This window comes from Vulpes lagopus, chromosome 6, assembly GCF_018345385.1.
Source record: "Vulpes lagopus strain Blue_001 chromosome 6, ASM1834538v1, whole genome shotgun sequence".
In the NCBI taxonomy this organism is placed as follows: domain Eukaryota; kingdom Metazoa; phylum Chordata; class Mammalia; order Carnivora; family Canidae; genus Vulpes; species Vulpes lagopus.
The window spans coordinates 23,705,868-23,727,093 of NC_054829.1; the positions used below are offsets into that span (position 1 = coordinate 23,705,868).

General features: G+C 46.3%; 1 protein-coding gene across 1 annotated transcript in view; it reads right to left on the reverse strand.

The window, feature by feature from the left end:
• Positions 1-21,113, reverse strand: part of LRRC74A (leucine rich repeat containing 74A) — a 31,983-nt gene extending 10,870 nt beyond the window's left edge. The window contains exons 1-8 of the mRNA XM_041757782.1: positions 21,077-21,113; positions 19,391-19,519; positions 16,013-16,185; positions 13,386-13,493; positions 11,928-12,024; positions 6,122-6,171; positions 5,653-5,734; positions 307-392 (exon numbers count right to left, since the gene is read on the reverse strand). Coding sequence (XP_041613716.1) covers positions 307-392; positions 5,653-5,734; positions 6,122-6,171; positions 11,928-12,024; positions 13,386-13,493; positions 16,013-16,185; positions 19,391-19,519; positions 21,077-21,113 — 762 coding nt within the window. The remainder of the gene's footprint in view (positions 1-306; positions 393-5,652; positions 5,735-6,121; positions 6,172-11,927; positions 12,025-13,385; positions 13,494-16,012; positions 16,186-19,390; positions 19,520-21,076) is intronic.
• Positions 21,114-21,226: the final 113 nt, after the last annotated feature.

The window sequence follows — 21,226 nt, forward strand, 5'->3', positions numbered from 1 at the left end:
CAGATCCCTCCCAGTGGAGGGAGTCAGAACCTGGTCATTCCCTACCCTAATTAAACTGCCCTCTTGAAGTATCCCCAAAGATGCCACCGAGGCCCCAGCAAGTTGAATTTGCCAAAGTAGGATTTATGGTAAAGAATAAAGCACATCCAGGAATTGTGGGAATGATGCTAACAACGTGAAAGCATTTGATGAGAGCTCAGTGTGCTCTCATCAATGGGGTAATGAGGAAAAGGTTCAAGATGGTGGGATGGGAGGTGCTGGACGTCCTCCCTGAACTCAACACACCCTTGCCAGAGAGCGTCTTACCCGGAGACCATTGCACAAGGCCACAGCTCCCCGTATGTAGAAGTGATTCCAGCTCAGATCCAGTGACTTGAGCCCTACATTGAGGGCTAGGGGAGAAAGGGAGTCATGTGAGTGTCCTCCAACTCCCAGAGAACCCACTCACTCTTGGAGTTGACAAACGTCCATGACATTGGGGAATAAAGATGCTCATGCAAAGTTAAGACATTGGGGCAATAATTTTTCAGTTATTCATTTAAACATAAAATTGTAAGATGATCCCCAAGGCTAGCAACAATGTAGTAAAACAATCATACTCCAATATTGCAGGTGGCAAGCGAAATTGCTACAATCTAGTTGGCAAATGTGATCTGGTCACAGATATTTTGCTATTATGCGCACCCTATCACACAGCAATATCACCTCTGAGACTCTTCTAAGGACACAGTGCAGGATACGAGAAGAGTTACATGCTTGTTGTTTATCATGGCATCACTTAATAAAAGCAACGTTTGTGACTCACAGGGGAAGAGTAAAATATATAATAAACAGCCACCTGGTGGAATATTACGCAACCATTATACTAGATAGAGGTAGCATGGAACACAGGGGTTGTATTTACACGGGGGAGGCTCTGATGGCATTTATCTCACGAGATGCTTTTTTCTTGGGGATCTATGGGGACAGAGGTGGCTCCAGAAAGCTAAGTGGTGAGGCACCAGGCTCATCCAGAAGCTGGTTTGCATACAAGTTGCACTTTTTTTTTTTTAAACTTAGAAATACTTTGGGGGAGCCCTGGGTAGTGCAGTCGGATAAGCGTCTGACTCTTGGTTCCAGCTCGGGTTGTGATCTCAGGGTGGGTGAGTTCGAGCCCCCCTTTGGGCTCTGTGCTCAGCAGGAAGTCTGCTTAGGACTCTCTCCCTCTGCCTCTCCTCTGCTCTTTCTCTAAAATAAATACATAAATCTTAAAAAAAAAATACTTTTGCTTACGTGCTACAAAGCCTTGAGGAGATATCCTGTTTATTTATTTCTTTAAAAATAAGATCCTTTTTTGATATCCAGTTTAAACACATCATCATGGTTATTTTTATTAGGGGAGGGCAGATATGCCAGGGACACTGCTGGAGAGAGGCTGAAGCATTCTTGAAGCTTTACTGGGTGGGAGGCAGCGCCTTCAGGCCTCAGGCCCAGGAAGAGGTCTGACTCGATTTTCTTTTCCATGGTCAGTGTGCTGTGAACTGATGTGTGCGTCTCTTGTGTCGACCACCAGGATGGACTTTCAGTAAGGTGCACAACACCTTATATTATTTTGAGAATAAATGTTCCCCCGCCTTCATTCTCTCCCTCATTCTTCTCTACCCCTATTTCTTCTTCTCTGCTAATTCCCTCACTTAAGTTATGCTTTGCACACCTGCATCTCCTCAATGGCTGCCAAACTTAAATTTTAGGTCTGTTCTTACCCCCTCGCTAGCTGTGTGACCTCAAGCAGGCTCCTTATGCTTTCCTTACTTCTGTTTCCTTATCTGTAAAAATGGAGATATTAACCCATACAAGGTGTTGTGAGAGAATTGATGTAAAACATCTAGCAGGATGCCTGTCACATGGCAATCGCTTAATAACTGGCAGCTTTCATAATAAATATTTTTAAAGCTCATACTTGATATGATGGTAACCATTTTTTTTTTTTTTGTTTTTGTTTTTAATGATAGTCACAGAGAGAGAGAGAGAGAGAGAGAGGCAGAGACACAGGCGGAGGGAGAAGCAGGCTCCATGCACCGGGAGCCTGATGTGGGATTCGATCCCGGGTCTCCAGGATCGCGCCCTGGGCCAAAGGCAGGCGCCAAACCGCTGCGCCACCCAGGGATCCCCTGATGGTAACCATTTTGAAACAGAATGTAGTCTGTCTCACTTGAAAGTTGTTTGGAAATTTAGGGTTTTTTTAAAAAAAAAAATTCTAAGTAACCTCCACACCCAACATGGGGCTTGAACCCACGACCCCAAGATCAAGAGTCGCGGGTTCCACCGACTGAGCCAGCCAGGTGCCCCTAAAATTTAGTTTTAAAGTATCTGGAAATCAGTTTTCAGATGGACCCAAATTGCCCCACAAAGCTCATACACTTTGCTCCTCCCCTCTGACCTGTTGGGCTGGACCCTCCCTCTTGGGGAATCTGTGGCTCACCCCTCACTGAGGAGGTGGTAGCAGTGAGACCAGAGAGCTCCCCCCCACCTGCCAGGCCGCCACCTCTGGCACCCACGCTCCGCTTCTCTCAGCTCTGTTCCCTGAGGCCTCCCCTGCCCCTTTGTTCCTCACGCCACAGCCCCACAGTCGCCAACCTGTTCAAGGACTTGGCTCCTGCAACTATCTCCTCCTCCTTCCCCATGACCCGTTTCTTCTTCTTTCCTTCCTGTCAGCATTATCCAACCTTACAAACCTTCCTGCCTCCATGTGACCCATCTTTCTGCCCCGGCCTCATCTCAGTGGGGCTTCTGGAGGTGCCCATGTTGCCATTTCACTTCTTTGCATCCCATTTTCAACTCCACCTCTTCTGGCCAGGTGTCCACACTCACCTCCTTCGCTAACACAGCACTTGTCCTGGTCACCAATTATCTCTATGTTGCTGAGTCCTGTGGTCACTTTTCTGACCTCATCTTATTTGACCTCTAAGCAGCACTTGACCCAGCTAAGACCACTTTTCCCTTCCTGAAAGAACTTGGCTCCTTGATACCTCACCTTCCCCCTACTTGGCTGGCCACTTCTGCTGGGTCTCCTTTCCCACCCCTCCCCGGGACACCTAAAAGTGTCAGAGTGGCCCAATGGCCACCTTCTCACCTCCATCCACACTCCTTGCCTAGATGATCTCATCTTGCCCCACGGTTTTATTTATTTATTTTTAATTTTTTTTAGAATTTTATTTTTTTATTTTAAAGACTTTATTTATTGATGAGAGCGCGCGAGAATGAGAGAGAGAGAGCAAGAGAGAGCAGAAGCAGGCTCCATGGGCAGCCCCGGTGGTGCAGCGGTTTAGCGCCGCCTGCAGCCCAGGGCGTGATCCTGGAGACCCTGGATCGAATCCCACGTCCGGCTCCCTGCATGGAGCCTGCTTCTCCCTCTGCCTGTGTCTCTGCCTCTCTCTCTCTGTGTGTCTCTATGAATAAATAAATAAAATCTTTAAAAAAAAAAAAAAAAGAAGCAGGCTCCATGCAGGGAGCCTGATGTGGGACTCATCCCAGGACTCCAGGATCACACCGTGGGCCAAAGGCAGGCTCTAACCCGCTGAGCCACCCAAGGATCCCGCCCCACGGTTTTAAATACATTGCAATGCCTCTAAACTCCCAGATGCATATTCCCAGTCCTGATCTGTTCACTGAGCTCTAAACTGAGCTCTAAACCTGTATAGCAAATCGGATGTCTCCATGTAGATGTCAAATGGACATGGCAAACATCACATGGCCGAAACAGAAGTTTTGGCTCCTGACTCCTGTCCCCTCATATCTGTTATTCCCTGACTTTTCCCCATTTAAGTAAATGGCACCACCATCCAGCCAGTTCCTGAAACAAAATAACCAGACATCTATTTTTCTCTCTCCCTTTCCTTCATTCTCCACACCAGCGAGTCCTTTTGGCTTTACTTCCAAGGTACATTCTAGATTCATTCACTCCTCTCTATTGGCACCTCCTCCCTCAGCTCCAGCTATGGTCCTGTCTTGCCTGGACTACTGCATTAGCTTCCTGATGGACCTTCCTTCTTCCATTCTTTTTTTTTAAACTAAAGTTTAATTAACATGCAATGTTATGTTAGTTTCAGGTGTATGACATGGGTCCAACAATTCTATACATTACCTAGTAGTCACCATCTGTTACCACACGACACTATAACAGTATTATTGACAGTACTCTCTACGCTCTATGTTGCTCTCTGTATTTAAAAGTCCGCTTTGTCCTCAGTTGTGTTCATCATAAAGCACATAAATCTCCAAAAAATGGTTCCTCTGAAACGCAAATCACACCGTGTCACTCCCCTACGTTGACACCCTGAACCGACTTCTCATCACACGGGAAATCACATTCAGACTTCCTAGATGTCATGGCCTATGAACCCTCACCCAAGTGGCTGCGGGCCCCCTCGGTGACCTCCTCCTTCTGTTCCCTTCTCCTGCCTGCTCTGTGGCAGCCACGTTGTCCTCACTCTCGGACACACCAGGCCCTGGCTCTTTCTGCCTGGAATGTTCTACTTCCAGAACCTGGCACAGCTGACTCTTAATACTCAGGTTTCAAAGAAAAGCCACCTTCCCTGGGGGGCTTTTTTTTTCACCACCCCACCTAACCTAGCATCTCCCTTGCTAATAGTGATCCCCTTTTCTACTCATCTCCTCAGGAATGAACACTTAGGTTTTTTCTTTTTCTTTTCTTTTTTAAGATTTTATTTATTTATTCATGAGTAACACAGAGAGAGAGGCAGAGGGAGAAGCAGGCTCCCTGCGGAGAGCCCTATGCAGGACTCCATCCCAGGACCCTGGGATCACAACCTGAGCCGAAGGCAGATGCTCAACTGAGCCATCCCAGGCTCTCTCTCTCTCTCTCTCTCTTTTTTTTTTTCACTTCATATCTGCAGTGAACCTCCTCAGACATCTCTGTGTACGTGTGAGAGCATCTCTGAGACCTGCACGGGTGAATTGCTGTATCACAGAATATGCACCTTTTCAATTTTATTAAATACTGTCAGGTTGTTCTCCATAGTGCCTTTACCTAGCAGCTTCAGAGAGTCCTTATTTCTTCCTTGTGTTCACTGCTCCAGATAGTCTGACTTGAAATTTCTGCAGCTTTGGTAGATGACAAGGGGGATCTTCTCATTGTTTTATTTTGCACTTCTCTAATTGCTAAAGAGTTTAGGTGTTTGGCTTTCTTTTTGCACTGTCCGTATATGCCTTGACCATTGTTTTTTTGGGAGCATTTATCATTGTCCAGTGGACCTATAGGATCTTTTATCAGTATTCTGAACACAAATCTATTATACAAATGCTGCAAGTATGTCCTCTCTGTTGCTTGTCTTTTATCATAGGCACATTTTATGCCTGTTGTCAAATAAATGGATGGTTTTTGTTACAGTTTATGCCCGCTGTGCATATTTAATAATCCTTAGCCTCCCTGAGGTCAGCAAGTTAATTCTTTATGTTTTTCTAATATTTTTAAAAGTTTTACTTCCCACATCCAGGTATTGGCTCCACTTAAAATGTGTTTGGGGTGTGGCGTACATCACTTTATGATCCGAGCATTCAATAACAGTAAAAAACAGGAGATGCAGCCCTGACAGGCAACTGTCTGCCAAGTGCCTCTCCTTTGCTCGCCCCTTGCCTCCATGGGGGACTCACCCAGCATCTGGCCCATGTATTCTCCTCCCTTATCAGAGAATTGGTTGTGGCTGAGATCCAGCGTCTTGATTTGGTAATTGGCCTGCAGAAAGAAACAAGGTAGAGAGAGGGGTGATGTTTGTCTTCTCTTGGCTGCAAATACCTCTTTCATCTCAGGGCTGTGTGATGGAGGGCTCCCATCCAAAAAAAAAGAAAAATTCAGGTGGACGAGAGTTTATAGACTGAAGACATTCTTTGTGCATTTTGCATCATCACTGATGATGACTGCTGGGAGGAGGGTCTAGTCCCATCCAAATGGCCTGGCCACTGCTGTGGCTGTGGTCAGGATCGGCAGAGTCCAGACACTCACCAGCTCCCTAGACATTCAGGTGACCTCACTTCTCTGTACCCGGAGCCACCCTCTAGGCCTCCCATATCTCCCAGGGCCATCTCCCACAGGGCTCGGTGGCACCCGCCCCTCGCTTCTTACCGCCAGGGCTTGGCACAACAGTTCTGCAGATTCATCCCTGAAGTTATTTCCTGCAGTGAAGGGGGTTGTTTGCAATGCTGTCCAGACTAGGGCTCCCTTCCCCTCCTGTATCCTGGCCCTGTCAGACTCTTCCCTTTGGAACAATCAGCCATAAGAAAGTGACAAGTACTTTAAGCAAATATATGGACATGGAAGAGAACAGGAGAAAAGAGGGCAACTATTTGCCTTTCTCTTGAACATTCTCTGCTCTCTCTGTCATGATAGTACATGTGGGGGAGTTCCAGTGATAGTGATAGTGATAGTGTGGGAAGTTCCAGGTGTCAACACATCATCCCCTGCGTTCCCCCCTTGGCAGCCTCGACCCCTAGCTTAGTGCCTAAAGTCTATAACATTATAAAAAATATGAATTCAGCAGCAGGGCCAGGGCCAGAGGCGGACAAGTGAGGCACTCCCATTGTGTGCAAGATCTGAGCTCAGTAATCGCCATGAGTAATATCTTAATACAATACTTGTAAAACTCAAAATAATGTAAAACATCTAAGATGAACAAAAGTTTAAAGTTTTATTATTGATTTTTAAAATATTTTATTTATTTGTTCATGAGAGACACAGAGAGACAGAGAGGCAGAGACACAGGCAGAGGGAGAAGCAGGATCCATGCAGGGAGCCTGACGTGGGACTCGATCCTGGGTCTCCAGGATCACGCCCTGGGCTGAAGGAGGCGCTAAACTGCTGAGCCACCCAGGGATCCCCAAGTTTAAAGTTTTAAATAAAGGCAGGATTTGACCTTGCACTTGCATGACTGCACTCAACCTAACCATAATCTGTCCCTTGTGGATCCTGTTTTAAGTGTTGATATTTTTGTTCACTACAGACTTTTTTTTACATTATTTTTGATTTTTACAAACATTACCACAAGATATCATTTACTTAGTTACTGAGTTTTTTTGTGCCCCTTAAATTCTATGACTGAGGCGTGTGCCTTCCTTATCTCACTCTCACCCCAGCCCTGCTAGACAGTTTAAAAGATTTCTGGAAAACTGGGGTGCCAGGGTGGCTCATTCAGTTGAGTGTCTGACTCTTGATTTTGGATCCAGGCGTGATCTTGGGGTCCTGGGATGGAGCCCCACCTCAAGGGCTCTGTGCTCAGTGGGGAGTCTGCTTAAGGATGCTTTCCCTCTTCCTCCCATGCTCCATGCACACATGAGTACTCTCTCTCTCTTTCAAATAAATAAATCTTCATTTTTTAAAAAAAGATTTTATTTTATTTACTTATGAGAGATACACAGAGAGAGGCAGAGACACAGACAGGGAGAAGCAGGTTCCATGCAGGGAGCCTGACGCAGGACTTGATCCAGGGACTCCAGGATCATGCCCTGGGCCGAAGGTAGGCGCTGAACCACTGAGCCACCCAGGCGTCCCTAAATAAATCTTTTTTAAAAAGATTTCTGGAAAATAAATGATATAGAGACTTATCCCTAAATTTCTCCTTTAAACCCTTAATAATATTTGTATCTCTAGCACCTAAATAGTGTTTGGCACCTTAACAGTGCTCCATATGTGCTTACTGAATGAATGAATGAATCCACTGAGACACAAATGCACCTTGGTTGCATCTGCACCAGTGCAATGAAATGAGACAATAAGCTGGTCAACGTATAAAATTAGGTTATTAGCGATTCAAATTGTGTTTACATCAGTGGTTACAAATAACAGAGATGGCTGTAAGAGAGTCATTTAGGAAGTTTGATAAAATACAGATTCCTAGATCCCTCCCTTTAAAGATTCTGACTCAGCAGCCTGGGATGGGACTGGGTAATTTGTATTTTTACAGAGCTTTCTGTATTATGTTAGTATTGTATTAGAGGCCTTAGCCAATGCAACTAGAAAAATAACTGGGAGCTATAAGTATTAGAAAGAAGAGACAAAACTATTACTTGCAGACATGATCACCTATCTAAATAATCCAAGAAAAGTAACTGACAAAATGTTAGAACTAATAAGATAACTCAATAAAGTGACCTGGTGGGGGGGTGCCTAGGTGGCTAGTTGGTTGGATGACTGACTCTTGATTTTGGCTCAGGTCATGATTTCAGGGTACTGAGATTGAGCCCCATGTCAAGCTCTGCACTGAGTGTGGAGTCTGCTTGAGATTCTCCTGTTTTCTCTCTCTGCCCCTCCACACCCCTGACTGGCATTCTCTAAATATAAATAAATAAATAAATAAATAAATAAATAAATAAATAAATAAATAAATAAAGTGACTGGATATAGGATCAATATACAGAAATCAATAGCTCTCAGACATATCAGTAATAACCACTTAGAATATATGATAGAAAAAACATTCTGAGGCAGCCCAGATGGCTCAGCAGTTTAGAGCCGCCTTCAGCCCAGGGCATGATTCTGGAGACTTGGGATCAAGTCCCATGTCGGGCTCCCTGCATGGAGCCTGCTTCTCCCTCTGCCTGTGTCTCTGCTTCTCTCTCTCTCTGTGTGTCTCTCATGAATAAACAAATAAAATCTTAAAAAAAAAGAAAAAAGAAAAAGCATTCTGTCTATGTGGGAATAAAATGATAAAGCACCTGGACCTATATGAGATGTGCAAGACTTCTAATGGAATAAAAGCATAATACTTTATTGCAGAAGATAAAAAAAAAAAAAAGACTTGAAGAAAGAAGAAATAGAGATAAACCTAGTGGCTAGGATTTGGACCCAAGCATTGACTTCAACATCCACACATTTAATCATTCTGGTTCACAGGTAACTTGGTGAGAGCCAGAATGGAGACAGTATAGGGAAAGGTATTCCACTGGTAGAATTGTAACCTGGTACTGTATTCTTAAATGAAGACATTCAATATTTTGAATATTTCAATTCTGTCCTAAATTAATCTAGAACATTAACTATAACTCTAAATAAAGGCCAACAGTTTTTTGTTTTGTTTTGTTTTTTATGGAACTTGACAAGATGATTCTAAAATTCAGCTAGAGGAGAAATTGCACAAGAATAGCCAAGATTACTTCGAAAGGAAGGTCAGACTTTGTCCACTCAAATATAAAACATATCATGTCACATCATATAATTATATAGCTAATGTATTGCATATTATATACTTGATATATTTCATTAATTACAATTAATCATTAAATTATAACACATGGCATATAGTTTTAGTTTTCTAAACAAATATTAAAATAGTATGGCATTGACATAGATAGAGACACAGAGATTAACAAAATAGAAAAGAAAATTTAGAGAGAAATCTGTATTTATATGAGAGTTTGATATACAATAAAGGTGACATTTCAAATTAGTCAGTAAAGGATTGAATATTCAGCTAAAGATGCTGGGGCATCTGGCTATTGGTTTTGGAAATACGGTGTTTGAGTCTCTATCTCATGCCACAAACAATAGTAAGTTCCAGATATATTGAAGATTAAGGATGAAAAAACAAAATCATAAAAATATTTGAAGAAAATTAAGGAAAAAAATTTCATGATCTGAAGTAGGAAACAGTTTTTTGAGCAGGACTACAAAAACCAAACCCACAAAAAAGACTGATGAACTTGACAACAATAAATAATACAAACTATGTATAAGAAAACATCATAAGTAACATTCAAGTGTGCTTGAATCAATCCTCACATTCAAGTGTGAATATGTATAACATATAAAGAGTTTCTAACACTCAATAATACAAACAACCTCATAGGACAATTGACATTTCTTTTTTTTTTTAATTTTTATTTATTTATGATAGTCACAGAGAGAGAGAGAGAGGCAGAGACACAGGCAGAGGGAGAAGCAGGCTCCATGCATCGAGAGCCCGACATGGGATTCGATCCCGGGTCTCCAGGATCGCGCCCTGGGCCAAAGGCAGGCGCTAAACCGCTGCGCCACCCAGGGATCCCGACAATTGACATTTCATAGAGGAGAAAATAAAAATGGAAATAAGTATCTGGAAAAGATGTTTTATTTCAGTAGTAATGTGGGAATGTAATAAAGATAGTAATAATGATGAACACTTATTGAATACTTGGGTCCCAGATATTGTTCTAGGTGTTATAGATTTTGATTCACTTCGTCTACATAGTCACTGTCTGAAGTAGGTAATATAATTCTCCTTAGTTTATAAATGAGAGAAATGAGTCACAGAAGGGTTAGATAACTTGCCTTGTGTCAAAGCCAGGATTTGCACCCACATGCTGTGATTTCAACATCTACACTCTATTCTGATTCATAAAAAATTTGCTAATAACCAAGGGAAACAATATTCCATTGGTGGAGTTGTAACCTGGTAGAGTCTTCTTCTTTCTTCGTTCTTCTTCTTCTTCTTTCTTCTTCTTCTTCTTCTTCTTCTTCTTCTTCTTCTTCTTCTTTCTTCTCCTTCTCCTCCTTCTCCTTCTTCTCCTCCTCCTTCCCCTTCTTCTCCTTCTTCTTCTTCTTTTTTTTTTTTTGATTTTTTTTCCTTAAGTAATCTCTATCCCTGATGTGGGGCTCTAACTTATGACCCTGAGATCAAGAGTTGCATGCTCTACGGACTGATCCAGGTAGGTGCCCCTGGCATAATATTCTTCTTCTTTTTTTATTTTATTTTTTAATTTTTATTTATTTATGATAGTCATACAGAGAGAAAGAGAGAGGCAGAGACACAGGCGGAGGGAGAAGCAGGCTCCATGCGCCGGGAGCCTGATGTGGGATTCGATCCCGGGTCTCCAGGATCGCGCCCTGGGCCAAAGGCAGGCGCCAAACCGCTGCGCCACCCAGGGATCCCTCTTCTTCTTTTTTTAAAGATTTATTTATTTACTTGAGAGAGAGCACTCGCTTGCACAAGTGAGTGGGGGGAGGAGCAGAGGGAGAGGATCTTCAAGCAGACTCCCTGCTGAGCATGTAGCCCAATGCGGGGCTTTATCCCACAACCCATGAGATCATGAACTGAGCTGAAAGCAAGAGTCAGTTGCTTAACTGACTGAGCCATCCAGGTGCCCCTATAGTTCATTTCTAATAATTCTATTTTCTGAAGTTCTTGATGCTGCCACTTGTTAGACTCTGATAGCTCTCTTGACGTTTCGTTTCCTTGTTTTGCAATTTTGGACTGTGAACCCATCTTTAGTGGAGCTTTATCTGTGGGAATCCCAAGCAGCCTGGAGCCTGGGGCCAGGGGTTCTTCCTCCAATGAGGCACTCTGTTTGTTCCTGATGCATGCTCCAGGTATTAGCAGCACAGGACCACTTAGATTAATTTCTTAGGGGTTCCAGGACCCTGAAGATAATATAAACTCAAACCACAAACCTGAGTGAGGACAAGTCTTTGGGAGCTAGAGTTCTCAAGTGACTTTTTTTTTCTTTGAGAGAGACAGATAACAGACTAATTAAGAACTGAGTGTACAATAGGGGGTCAGGTAGCAATAAGTGCTATTAGAAAAAAACAAGCAGGGAAATAGGAGAGTGATGGGGATAGAGGGGAGGTCAGAGAAGTGGTCCCTCTGGAGATGACATTTAAGCAGAGGCAGGAATAAAGCCACAGAGTGAGCCGTGCAGATATCTAGGGTAGAGACTTTCAGGCAGAGGCAGGCATGCTGCCAAGTGAGTCAGAAGTCTCTGGTTCAGGACAGCCAGGAAGCCAGTGTGGCCGTAGGGAGGAGGAAGGGATGACCAGAGGGTTTAACAGGGCGAGGACATGGTGTTCTGATCTTGGAACTCAGAGGGGCCTGGTCTGGCTCAATTCCACCCTGGATTCTCTGGCTCTTTCCTGTCTCTCCTTTGCATTCCCTTGTCCTCTCCCACCCCTTCCATGGGCTTACCTGAAAGCTGCAGATTCCAGAGTGAAGAGGTATTTCTCTGAAGAAATTCAGAGATGATTTTGGCCCCCTTAAAGCCAAGGTCATTGTCGGAAACATTCTAAAAGGCAAGAACACACTTAGGTGTATAAAAATCCCACCCAAGCGCCCTCATTAATGAACAGTGTTGGGGTGGAGCTTACTTGAGGCCTGCATGCGGTGGGAGGGCAAAGGTGAAAGGGTAGGAAGGTTCAGGAAGAGCAAAGAAGGGAGGGTGATGAGTATTCACTTTTCTGATGCCTGGCTGTGAGGCTCTCCCCCTGGTCTCAATCTTCTCTGAAGTTGGTTTTGGTGACTTCCTACTTCTCCAGGTTAGCTCTAGTACTTTAGATAAGCACATTGTACTTTTTTTTTTTTTTTTTTAAACTGAGACAGCCTTATTTGGAGAGTTTGGCATAAAGCAACTGAAAAATTAGTTCAGAGTCATTCATCATTGTAAATTCCATTCATTGATTCCTGAAGCACGAATGACTATGTTGGGAACATGTAGGGATGCAAATAGACACAGCCCTTTTGGGCTAGTGGGAGGGACTTTTATATAAACCAGACATTATTATCTTGTTTCTCCTCTCCTTTTTTTTTTTCATTTTTAAAAAAATTATGGTAAAATAGACCTAACACAACATTTACCATCCTAACTATTTTTAAGAATGCAGTGCAGTGGTCTGAAATATATTCACATGCTTATGCAAGTATCATCATCATTTGTCTCCAGGCACATTGTATTTGATGAAAGTATTTCACATTTTTATTTTCTCTAAGTTCACTCTTTTTTTTTTTTTTTTTGAGATTTTATTTATTCATTTGACAGAGAGAAGGAGCATAAGTAGGGGGAGTGGCAGGCAGAGGGAGAGGGAGAAGCAGGCTCCCTGCGGAGCAGGAGCCTGATCCCTGGAATCAGGACCTGAGCCAAAGGCAGATGCTTAGCTTAACCGACTGAGCCACTCAGGTGCCCCTGCATAGTTGCTTTAAAATGAATTTAGGGAGGGGCACTGGGGTGGCTCAGTCTGTTAAGCTAAGCAACTGCCTTTGGCTCAGGTCGATTCCAGGGTCCTGGGATTGAGTCCCGTGTCGGGCTCCCTGCTGCTCCCCCTGTTTGTGCTCCCTCTCTCTGTCAAATAAAAAAAATAAAATCTCAAAAAAAAAGAAAAGCATCTATGCAGAAGGGCTTATAAGGTCCAGACAGAATCCGTTTCTTAGGGTTTCCTCTGGCCACAAGGAACACAGCCCCTCTGCTGGCCTCTGACATGCAGCCGTCCTCTGAGAAGTCACCTCTGGAGGAAGGGGCCTCTAGACCAATGGATCACAGGGAGCTGGAGGCTGGCCAGGGCTGGGGCGGGGGCCTCTGGCCTATCTCAGGTGGGTTCCGAGAGCCCAGGGCCGGGGGTGGGAACAAGTAGCGCCAGGGAAAGGGCACAGTACCAACTCTTGCAGGTAGTAGTTCTCTTGCAGCATCTCCAGCAGGCTCAGGATGCCTTCCTCCATGAGACCGTTGTCAGCCAGCTCCAGGGTGACAACACTTGTGTTGGACTTCAGACGCCACAGGGGGAGGGGGAGAAAAACAGAGGTGGTAGGTGATCTAGTCAGTTCCTGGCCCTTGCCCGGAGCCCATTCCCTCTCTGGAACATGCCAGCCTTTTCAGGGATGCATGCTAGCACTTCTGGAGAATGGACAGAACGGGAGAAAGCACAGGGATGATCCACCCCATTGAGTTTTGCCAGGACAACATGCTTATTCTGGGTACCTCCACCAAAGGGGAACTCTGTGGGAAAATTTAGAAAGGGAACATTAAAATGATGAGATCCTTGAGAAAGTGCAGGACACAGGGGTGGGCTAAAGAGATGGTTAGCTATTTAGCCTGGAGGAGAGAAGCTGGCACCTACTCTAGGATTAAGGAGAACTTGATGCATTTAATAAGGATATTTATTTAGTTTTTTTTAAATTAAAGATTTTTATTTATTTGTGTGAGAGAGATTGTGTAGAGCAAGAGAGAGAACATGAGTGGGGAGGAGGGGCAGAGGGAGAAGCCGACTCCCTGCTGAGCAGGGAGCTCCATACAGGGCTTGATTCCAGGACCCTAAGGATATATATTTTTTAAGACTTTATTTATTTATTCATGAGAGAGAGAGAGAGAAGAGAGAGAGAGAGAGAGGCAGAGACACGGGCAGAGGGAGAAGCAGGCCCCATGCAGGGAGCCCGATGTGGGACTCCATCTCAGGACTCCAGGATCAGGCCCTGGGCCAAAGGCGGCGCTAAACCGCTGAGCCACCCAGGCGTCCCCAGGACCTAAATTTCAATCTTAAATGTGCACTTCCAAGCTAGTCAGCATTCCCAGGGTCAGAGGAAGTGACCTGCAGCATGAAGGCCAGGGGTTCGCTCTACCTGGCACTGTTTGTCATTCTTCCCTTCCTTACCTCGGGGTCCTGGTATGGAGAGATGTAGAGAACAGACACATTTTTGGATTTGAGCATTTTCAAAGTGCACCCAGCAGCAAGAGACGTAGGCCGCGGGAAGGAGCTCTAGCTCCGGTCAAAGGGAAAGACGACACACAGCTACTGCAATGTGGAATGGTTCACTCAGGGCCTTCTCGAAATGCCTTCTGGTCTCGGCTTGCTGAGGCAGGCACAATTTTGTCGTGCTCAAAGGCAAGGGTCATGGCTCACGTGGCCAGGTGGCACTTAGAAGTGTCCAGGGTCGGGGGAGGGGGGAACCAGCACGGTGTGGGGGGCAGCGGGCAGCACCCCCCCAGGCCTATCCACCTTCATCTCATAAGGGCACATAGCCACTGGCTACTCCATGCCAACTGCTGGGGAAGCAACAGGGGTAGAGAACACCCTTGCACCTCACGACCCATGAGGGTGTGGAGGCGGGTAGGTGAGGGAGAGATGCGACACATGAAGTAGGACCACTACTATCAGGGTGCTTTTAAGCGAAGCCAGGGAAACACAACATGTGCAAAGCTAAACAGTGCAAAAGATAAATAACAGTTCAGTCACCGGCATGTCACAGTGATTAATTGTCAAATTAGTGACACAGAGAATCAGAGAAGAAAAAACTTCCCCCCCAAACAGAAACTGCTGTTACTAAGAGACAAGTGGCCCAAGTCCTGAGAGAATTGCATTATTATCTGTTTTTTTTCCATGAAACTCATGAGGTAATGGTGCATTCCTAACACCTCATTAATCAGTCTTTCAACACTCAATAAATTTCAAGATGGCTTTGTTCTTTCTCTGCTCTTCCTCTCTTTCCTCCCTCTCCAGAAAGCAGCACACTCTCACATTTCATGTAGCCTCTTAACGGGCATGTGCTAAATGCAAATGATGTTCTATTTCCCAAAATGAGTGAGTGCTTTTTTTTTTTAAATCAAACTTTCTCTTTACCAACCTAAATGAACAAAGTGTTGTGCTGACATACAGTTGTCACGTGTTCTGTTTTGCTGGGATGGAAGTTGGTTTGTATATAATCAATTTTAATTATATAAAGCCATGATGAATTCAAGGTCAAGTCCTTGGTTGTTCATGCCAAGCCGAGAAAGAGAGACAGAGAGAGAGAGAGAGGGAGGGAGAGAGAGGGGGAGAGAGAGAGAGAGAGAGAGAGAGAGAGGATTATTCATGTGGGAAAACATGATCTATTCTACAGTGTGATTTTTAAAGAATTATTAACATTGCAAAAGGCAAACATTGAATAGAATAGCTCAGTAGCGACCCCATTTATAGCAAAAGTGAGCTTCGGAATTGAGACCCAGGCTGACATTTTGTATCAAGCATTTGCATTAGTGCCCAGCCACTTACCCGGAGCTGTTGCCTTTGCTTCCTGAATCAGAAAGAGCATAGACTCGCAAGGCCAAGGTCCCTAACAGCCCCCTTCCCAGGAGCTAATGGGGCATCCCTGCCTGTTCGGTAAGTCAACTGGCAGTCAAGCAGAGTCTAGGGCAGGATGGGCATAAAGCTTGCAATTGAGGGTCCCATGGAGGATCTCTCTGAGATCTGTCACCACTCTGTCAAGGCCCACCTCTACCAGCCTTCGAGTGCCCCCATTGGCATGCTCACCACTAGGGCTATAGCAATAGCCTTGGTACCATTGGGGCCCAGCCCATGGTGGTTGAGATTCATGTAGGACTCCTCCATGTTCCGGAGAAAGTAGGAGACAGGCACCACGCTCATCAGTCTGCAGGCTTCCAGGTACAGCTCATTCTGTCTGGTGGTGAAAAATTTCTCTGTATCTGCACAAAAAAGATGCAAGTGGATGAGGTGGGGTTTTTCTTCTACATTTGCCTTATTTACCCTCTGGCCTTGGGCCAGTTGCAGACACCATTCATCTGGTGTCTCCTCTGCCCCAGGATGTCCCTATGGGTGTGTGCACAGGAGGGCAACTCCAATCGGGAAGTCAGCCGGAGGTGGGAAAAGGAGATCCAAATTCCAGAAGGTACAAATGGACATCTCCCTTTGGGTAAGAGACAGGGGTGCCGGTTTTAGGCCCAAGCTTTCCTAGGAGAAGGAGCAGTGTGCCCATGCCCACCTCCCAGGATTGTCCACATCCAGGACTGATGAGATCAAGGACACATAAGGGGCTAGCTTGCTTGCCTGCCATGGGACAGCTCTGAAAGGCCAAACAGACAAAAATCTGATTGGTGATAGTTCAGGGGAGCCTCTGTTTTAGTTTCACTACCACTGTTAAAATGAGAGCCGCGAGTAAAGCTTTGCTAAAGATTTAGAGAGGCTCCAACTTGAAAATCCCTCAAGTAGGACTGAGCGGACTTCGCAAAGTGACCCATCAGTGCAAGATGGAGGGATACCCCCTCCACCCCCGACCCCCAATCAATTGGAAACAAGCAAACTTGAATTTGAGTGGGCTTTTCTCTTTCAAACATTTGCAGGTCGGGATCCCTGGGTGGCTCGGCGGTTTGGTGCCTGCCTTTGGCCTGGGGCGTGATCCTGGAGTCCTGGGATCAAATCCCGCATCGGGCTCCCTGCATGGAGCCTGCTTTTCCCTCTGCCTGTGTCTCTGCTTCTCTCTCTCTCTCTGTGTCTATCACGAATAAATAAATAAAATCTTAAAAAAAAAGCATTTGCAGGTCATGTTTCCTCACAAAAAGGAGCGTTATGCCTACTTTACTGATGACAAATCCAGCCCCATATCACATGCAGCTGATCAGCGCTCAAACCAGCTGACATCAGGGGACATAAGGGACATTAGGTCTCCATTCCAACCTCTCGGGGCCTTTGTTCCCTGGGCTTGAGCCCTGCCTGGCTCGTGGTCAATGGGCATCAGCGGGCCTCCCTGGATTCCGTGCACCCTCACAGCTGTCTCATGAAGCAAGCCCCGTGGACAGCCGGGCCTCCCATGGCCAGCTGGGGTCTAAAGCCTGCATCTGTTTTCCTTCAGATGCCAGGGCCTTTGGCCAACCCACCCTGGACATTTCTGAGGCCAACAATGAGAGCTTTGTTGGTGGAAAGGACAAGTTTACAAGGAAGTTGACTTTGCCGGCACAGCTACTCCCTGGCCTTCTCCTTAGGAGGTTTGTAGAGCAGAGGCTTTCAATCTCGGCCCTACTGACATTTTGACTTGGATAATTCTCTGTTGTGAGGTGCTGTCCTGTGTAGTGAAGGATATTTAGCAGGATTCCTGGCCTCTGCCAGTGAGGTGCCTGTAGCATCCTGCCCCCACTCTGCCCAGTCTGCCAAATGCCCCCTGGGGTGCAAAATCGCCTCCAGGTGAGAACCAGTGTTGCATAGGAAAAACAGCATGTGGCAGGTGAGCAGCTTCTCCTGCCTTCTCTTCCTCTTCTGCAGCTTCCCTGCCAGCTTGCTATTCCCCCCCACCCCTGGGTTTATGTCTCAGGCCTGTCCAGGAAGCCCTCCCTGCCCACTCCCAGCACCTCCGTACTGGCTGCAGGGTCACTAGAAGCTCCAGCAAGAGGGCCCTGAGTGTCTATCCCAGCATGGCATAGTTGCCATGAGAGATTCCTGTTTGCCAAGTCAGGGTAGGTAACCCCCACCTTTGTCGTTGGCACTAGTTCTGCTTTGTTTTGTTCTGCTGACCCTTTCTAGCTGTAGTCAGTGTGGTTGTGTTTTAGAGGCAGCTTGCAACAGTGTTATATTCTCTCGTGGGAAGTTGGGGGGTAATGGGATGGAAGCAGGAATCTGGGCCAAAGCATCCAGTTTCTATCTGCCACCCCTTCCAACCAGGAAAAATTCTGTTTTTTAAAAATATTTTATTTATTTATTCATGAGAGAGAGAGAGAGAGAGAGAGAGAGAGAGAGAGGCAGAGGGAGAAGCAGGCTCCTTGTGGGGAGCCTGATAAGGGACTCAATCCCAAGACCCTGGGATCGTGACCTGAGCTGAAGGCAGATGCTCAACCACTGAGCCACCCAGGTGACCCTAAAATTCCGTGCCGAAAACCATATTAGTATGTTAGCAGCAGCCTTGACACGGAAGAGAAGTCAGAGAAAGAGCAACAAGATGCTGAGTGTGGGGCGGGGTGGTGGTGGTGGTTGTGGTGTGGGAAGGAGGCATGTGTGGAGGTGGAAGTTGTGTGTCGACCCTGGGTGGGGAGGTTTATGAATTGACTGACCCAGCCGCCAGAACACAAGAGAGGACGGACACTGGGCTAGCCTCAGCCTAGAAGTTCCAGGCTGGCCCATCAGGCAGGGGGAGCATTTTGCTCACGTTGTTTCATAGCTGTTCTGGGCACTTCCCTCCCCCGGGAAAGAGAGGGAGAAGAGGGTGGAGGCATTGTTTGCAATAAGAGTCTTTGCTGCAGCCCAGCCAGCACCCTTGCACTCCCCTGCCACCCTGGCCACACCCCTGTCCCCCGCCATGGCCCCCTCTCCCCCCGCAGCCTCCCAGGGCACACTTGCTTTGTTTAGGGCTAACATTCAAGTAGGAGAACCAAGAACTTGAGAACTCAAATGTGAGTAGAGGGGAAAGTCACTGGGATGCAAGATGAGCCACAGACACTGCAGGGTCCCCCACAATATGGAGCACGAAGGCAGATGAGCAGGGTGGGGTGAACAGGGCACCAGCGAACATTGGCAGCTCTTTGTGGCCTTGGGCAACTCACACTCAGTTCCCTCTTGAAAAGGCCGATAATAATGACTACCTCCTGGGACTCGTATAAAGACGACATAAGATGCCACAGGTGGAATCATTTAGAAAACCAGAAATCCCTGTTCCTGTATTGATTTACCTTTGGACAAGGCCATGTGGCTATTCTGCTCACCAGGGAGGCCACGGGCACTGGGCAGCTGCACCTGCTGCCACTGGGCCAGACTTGAAGAGGACGTGGCATGGAACTGGCCCCAAGAACGCCTTTGTCAGGCCAGCCTGCCGGGGCCAGAGCCATGGCCAACCTGGGAAAGCAGAGGCCTCCAGCCTCTTAGGAACGAGGCTTGCTACCACCCCACCTATTAAGTGTCCACTCTCACCTTCAATCTCCAGGTCTGTTTCTGAGCTCTCTCGGGCTGGCTTCTCTTTTTCCACAGCCACGGAGGCCTCAGCCTCACAATAGAGGGTTTCATCACTGTTCTGTGGGGTGGGTTTGGTTTCGGGTTCATCTGGAAGAAAAAACTCATCTCCTTGGTGCTGGCAATGAAACCTGCTGGCCTTTCACGTAGAGCCTGGCCTATGCTCCCTTCCTCGGCAAGCCACGTCCTGGCCACAGCCTGTGAACACCCCCCCCCCCCCTTGCAGCTCAGCATGCTGAGAACCACAGTGTGCGTTCAGTCCTGACAGGGGGACTCCATTCTACAACCCCTCCCTCCGGGACACAGTGCCACCTCTTGGTCACCTATAGGGTCTAGTGCTAAACACCCTCTGTGTCCTCTGGAACTCCCTGCGCCTGCCTGGTTCCCTGCTTTGGGCCTGTCTCAGAGATTGGCTCCTTGCTCACTTTTCCCCTTCTCATTGGCTTAGGTGGGGTTCAGAGTCTGCTTCACGCTTTCAGGGAGAGGATGTGTGCCGATACCTAGGCCTCCTCATTGGCGGGCACAAACCATGCTGCAGAAGGCAAAGGGCAGGGCAGGGCAGGGCAGGCAACTTGGGTCAAATATGAAATGAAATGAGACAGGAAGCGTCCCAAGGAGAAAGAAAGATAACTTGATTCCTGAAAATTTGACCTAGCTTCTCTTCCTTCCAATCCAACATTTATTTTAGGACCATGAAGAAGGAAGGGTTTCAAAATCTTGCTGGGATCGTTAAACAGACACATCCCAAGCTTTCCTCCTACCAGTCCCCACACTTGCTGGACATGGTTTTATGCCACTGGATCACTGATCTGGGACCAGCATGGGTTCCTGAAAGCCTCACACAAGGGTCCAGAGCTAGTCCTCCCACATGTACTCGATGCAATGTTTGGAGGAGCCATGCTCCATCACCAGGTAGCCCATCAGAACTTGGCCAATCTACTCTTTGGGTGGGCTGAGCATTTGTGGCGGTGGTCCCAAGTTTTAACCACCCAGATTATAAGATAGCGCGGGGTTCCTAATAAGTTCATGCAGGTCTGTGATTTCCCAGTCCTTATCCATAAACCCAATATTTAAACCCTTATTATCCATAAGCTCCAATATTTATTTCTGAGACTGTAAGACAGGGTCTGGATGATAAGGGGTAGAAGTAGCAGTGGCCCAGCAGTTAGAAGACATACAGCAACTTAGCCATCCAACTGAGCCATCAAAAAGGTATAACTTTTTGAGCCTTAGTATCCTCATGAGTCATACAATTTTAGAATTCCATCCATCCAGCAGAATGCTAATACATGTTTAAATAGATATCCAGAAGAAAAAAAAAAATCCTGATTTGTAGCGTTAGCCAACTCAGGTGGCGTAAATATTCCCAACATGGCTGTTTCAAACTACCAACATGACATAAACCAGCTCACAAAATGAAAATTAAAGTCACCCAGAGTTAGTACAAGCCAATTCCAGCACAGCATTGCATCTGACTCTCTCTGTCCCTGTTTGGGAAGCCCTGAAGCCAAGTCAATGTAACCCACTGTCCAGAATCTAGAGGGTCCTGGCTGAGGAGGGGAGGGGGCTTCAGGGTCCATGTGATCACGGTATTACACCAAGCAGTTCAGAAGGGCCCAAGTGATGAGAGATGGGATGCCTGTTCACCTTTTGTCTCAGGCTCAAGAGGTTCATCATTGTCCATGGTGCCAGGGCCCTCTCGGGGGCTGCTGCCAGCTTCTTGCCACCTTTCTGCTGCTTCCCTAAGAAGCACACCTGTCTATTCACTTCTGTCTCAAACTTTGTGCACCTCTGCCC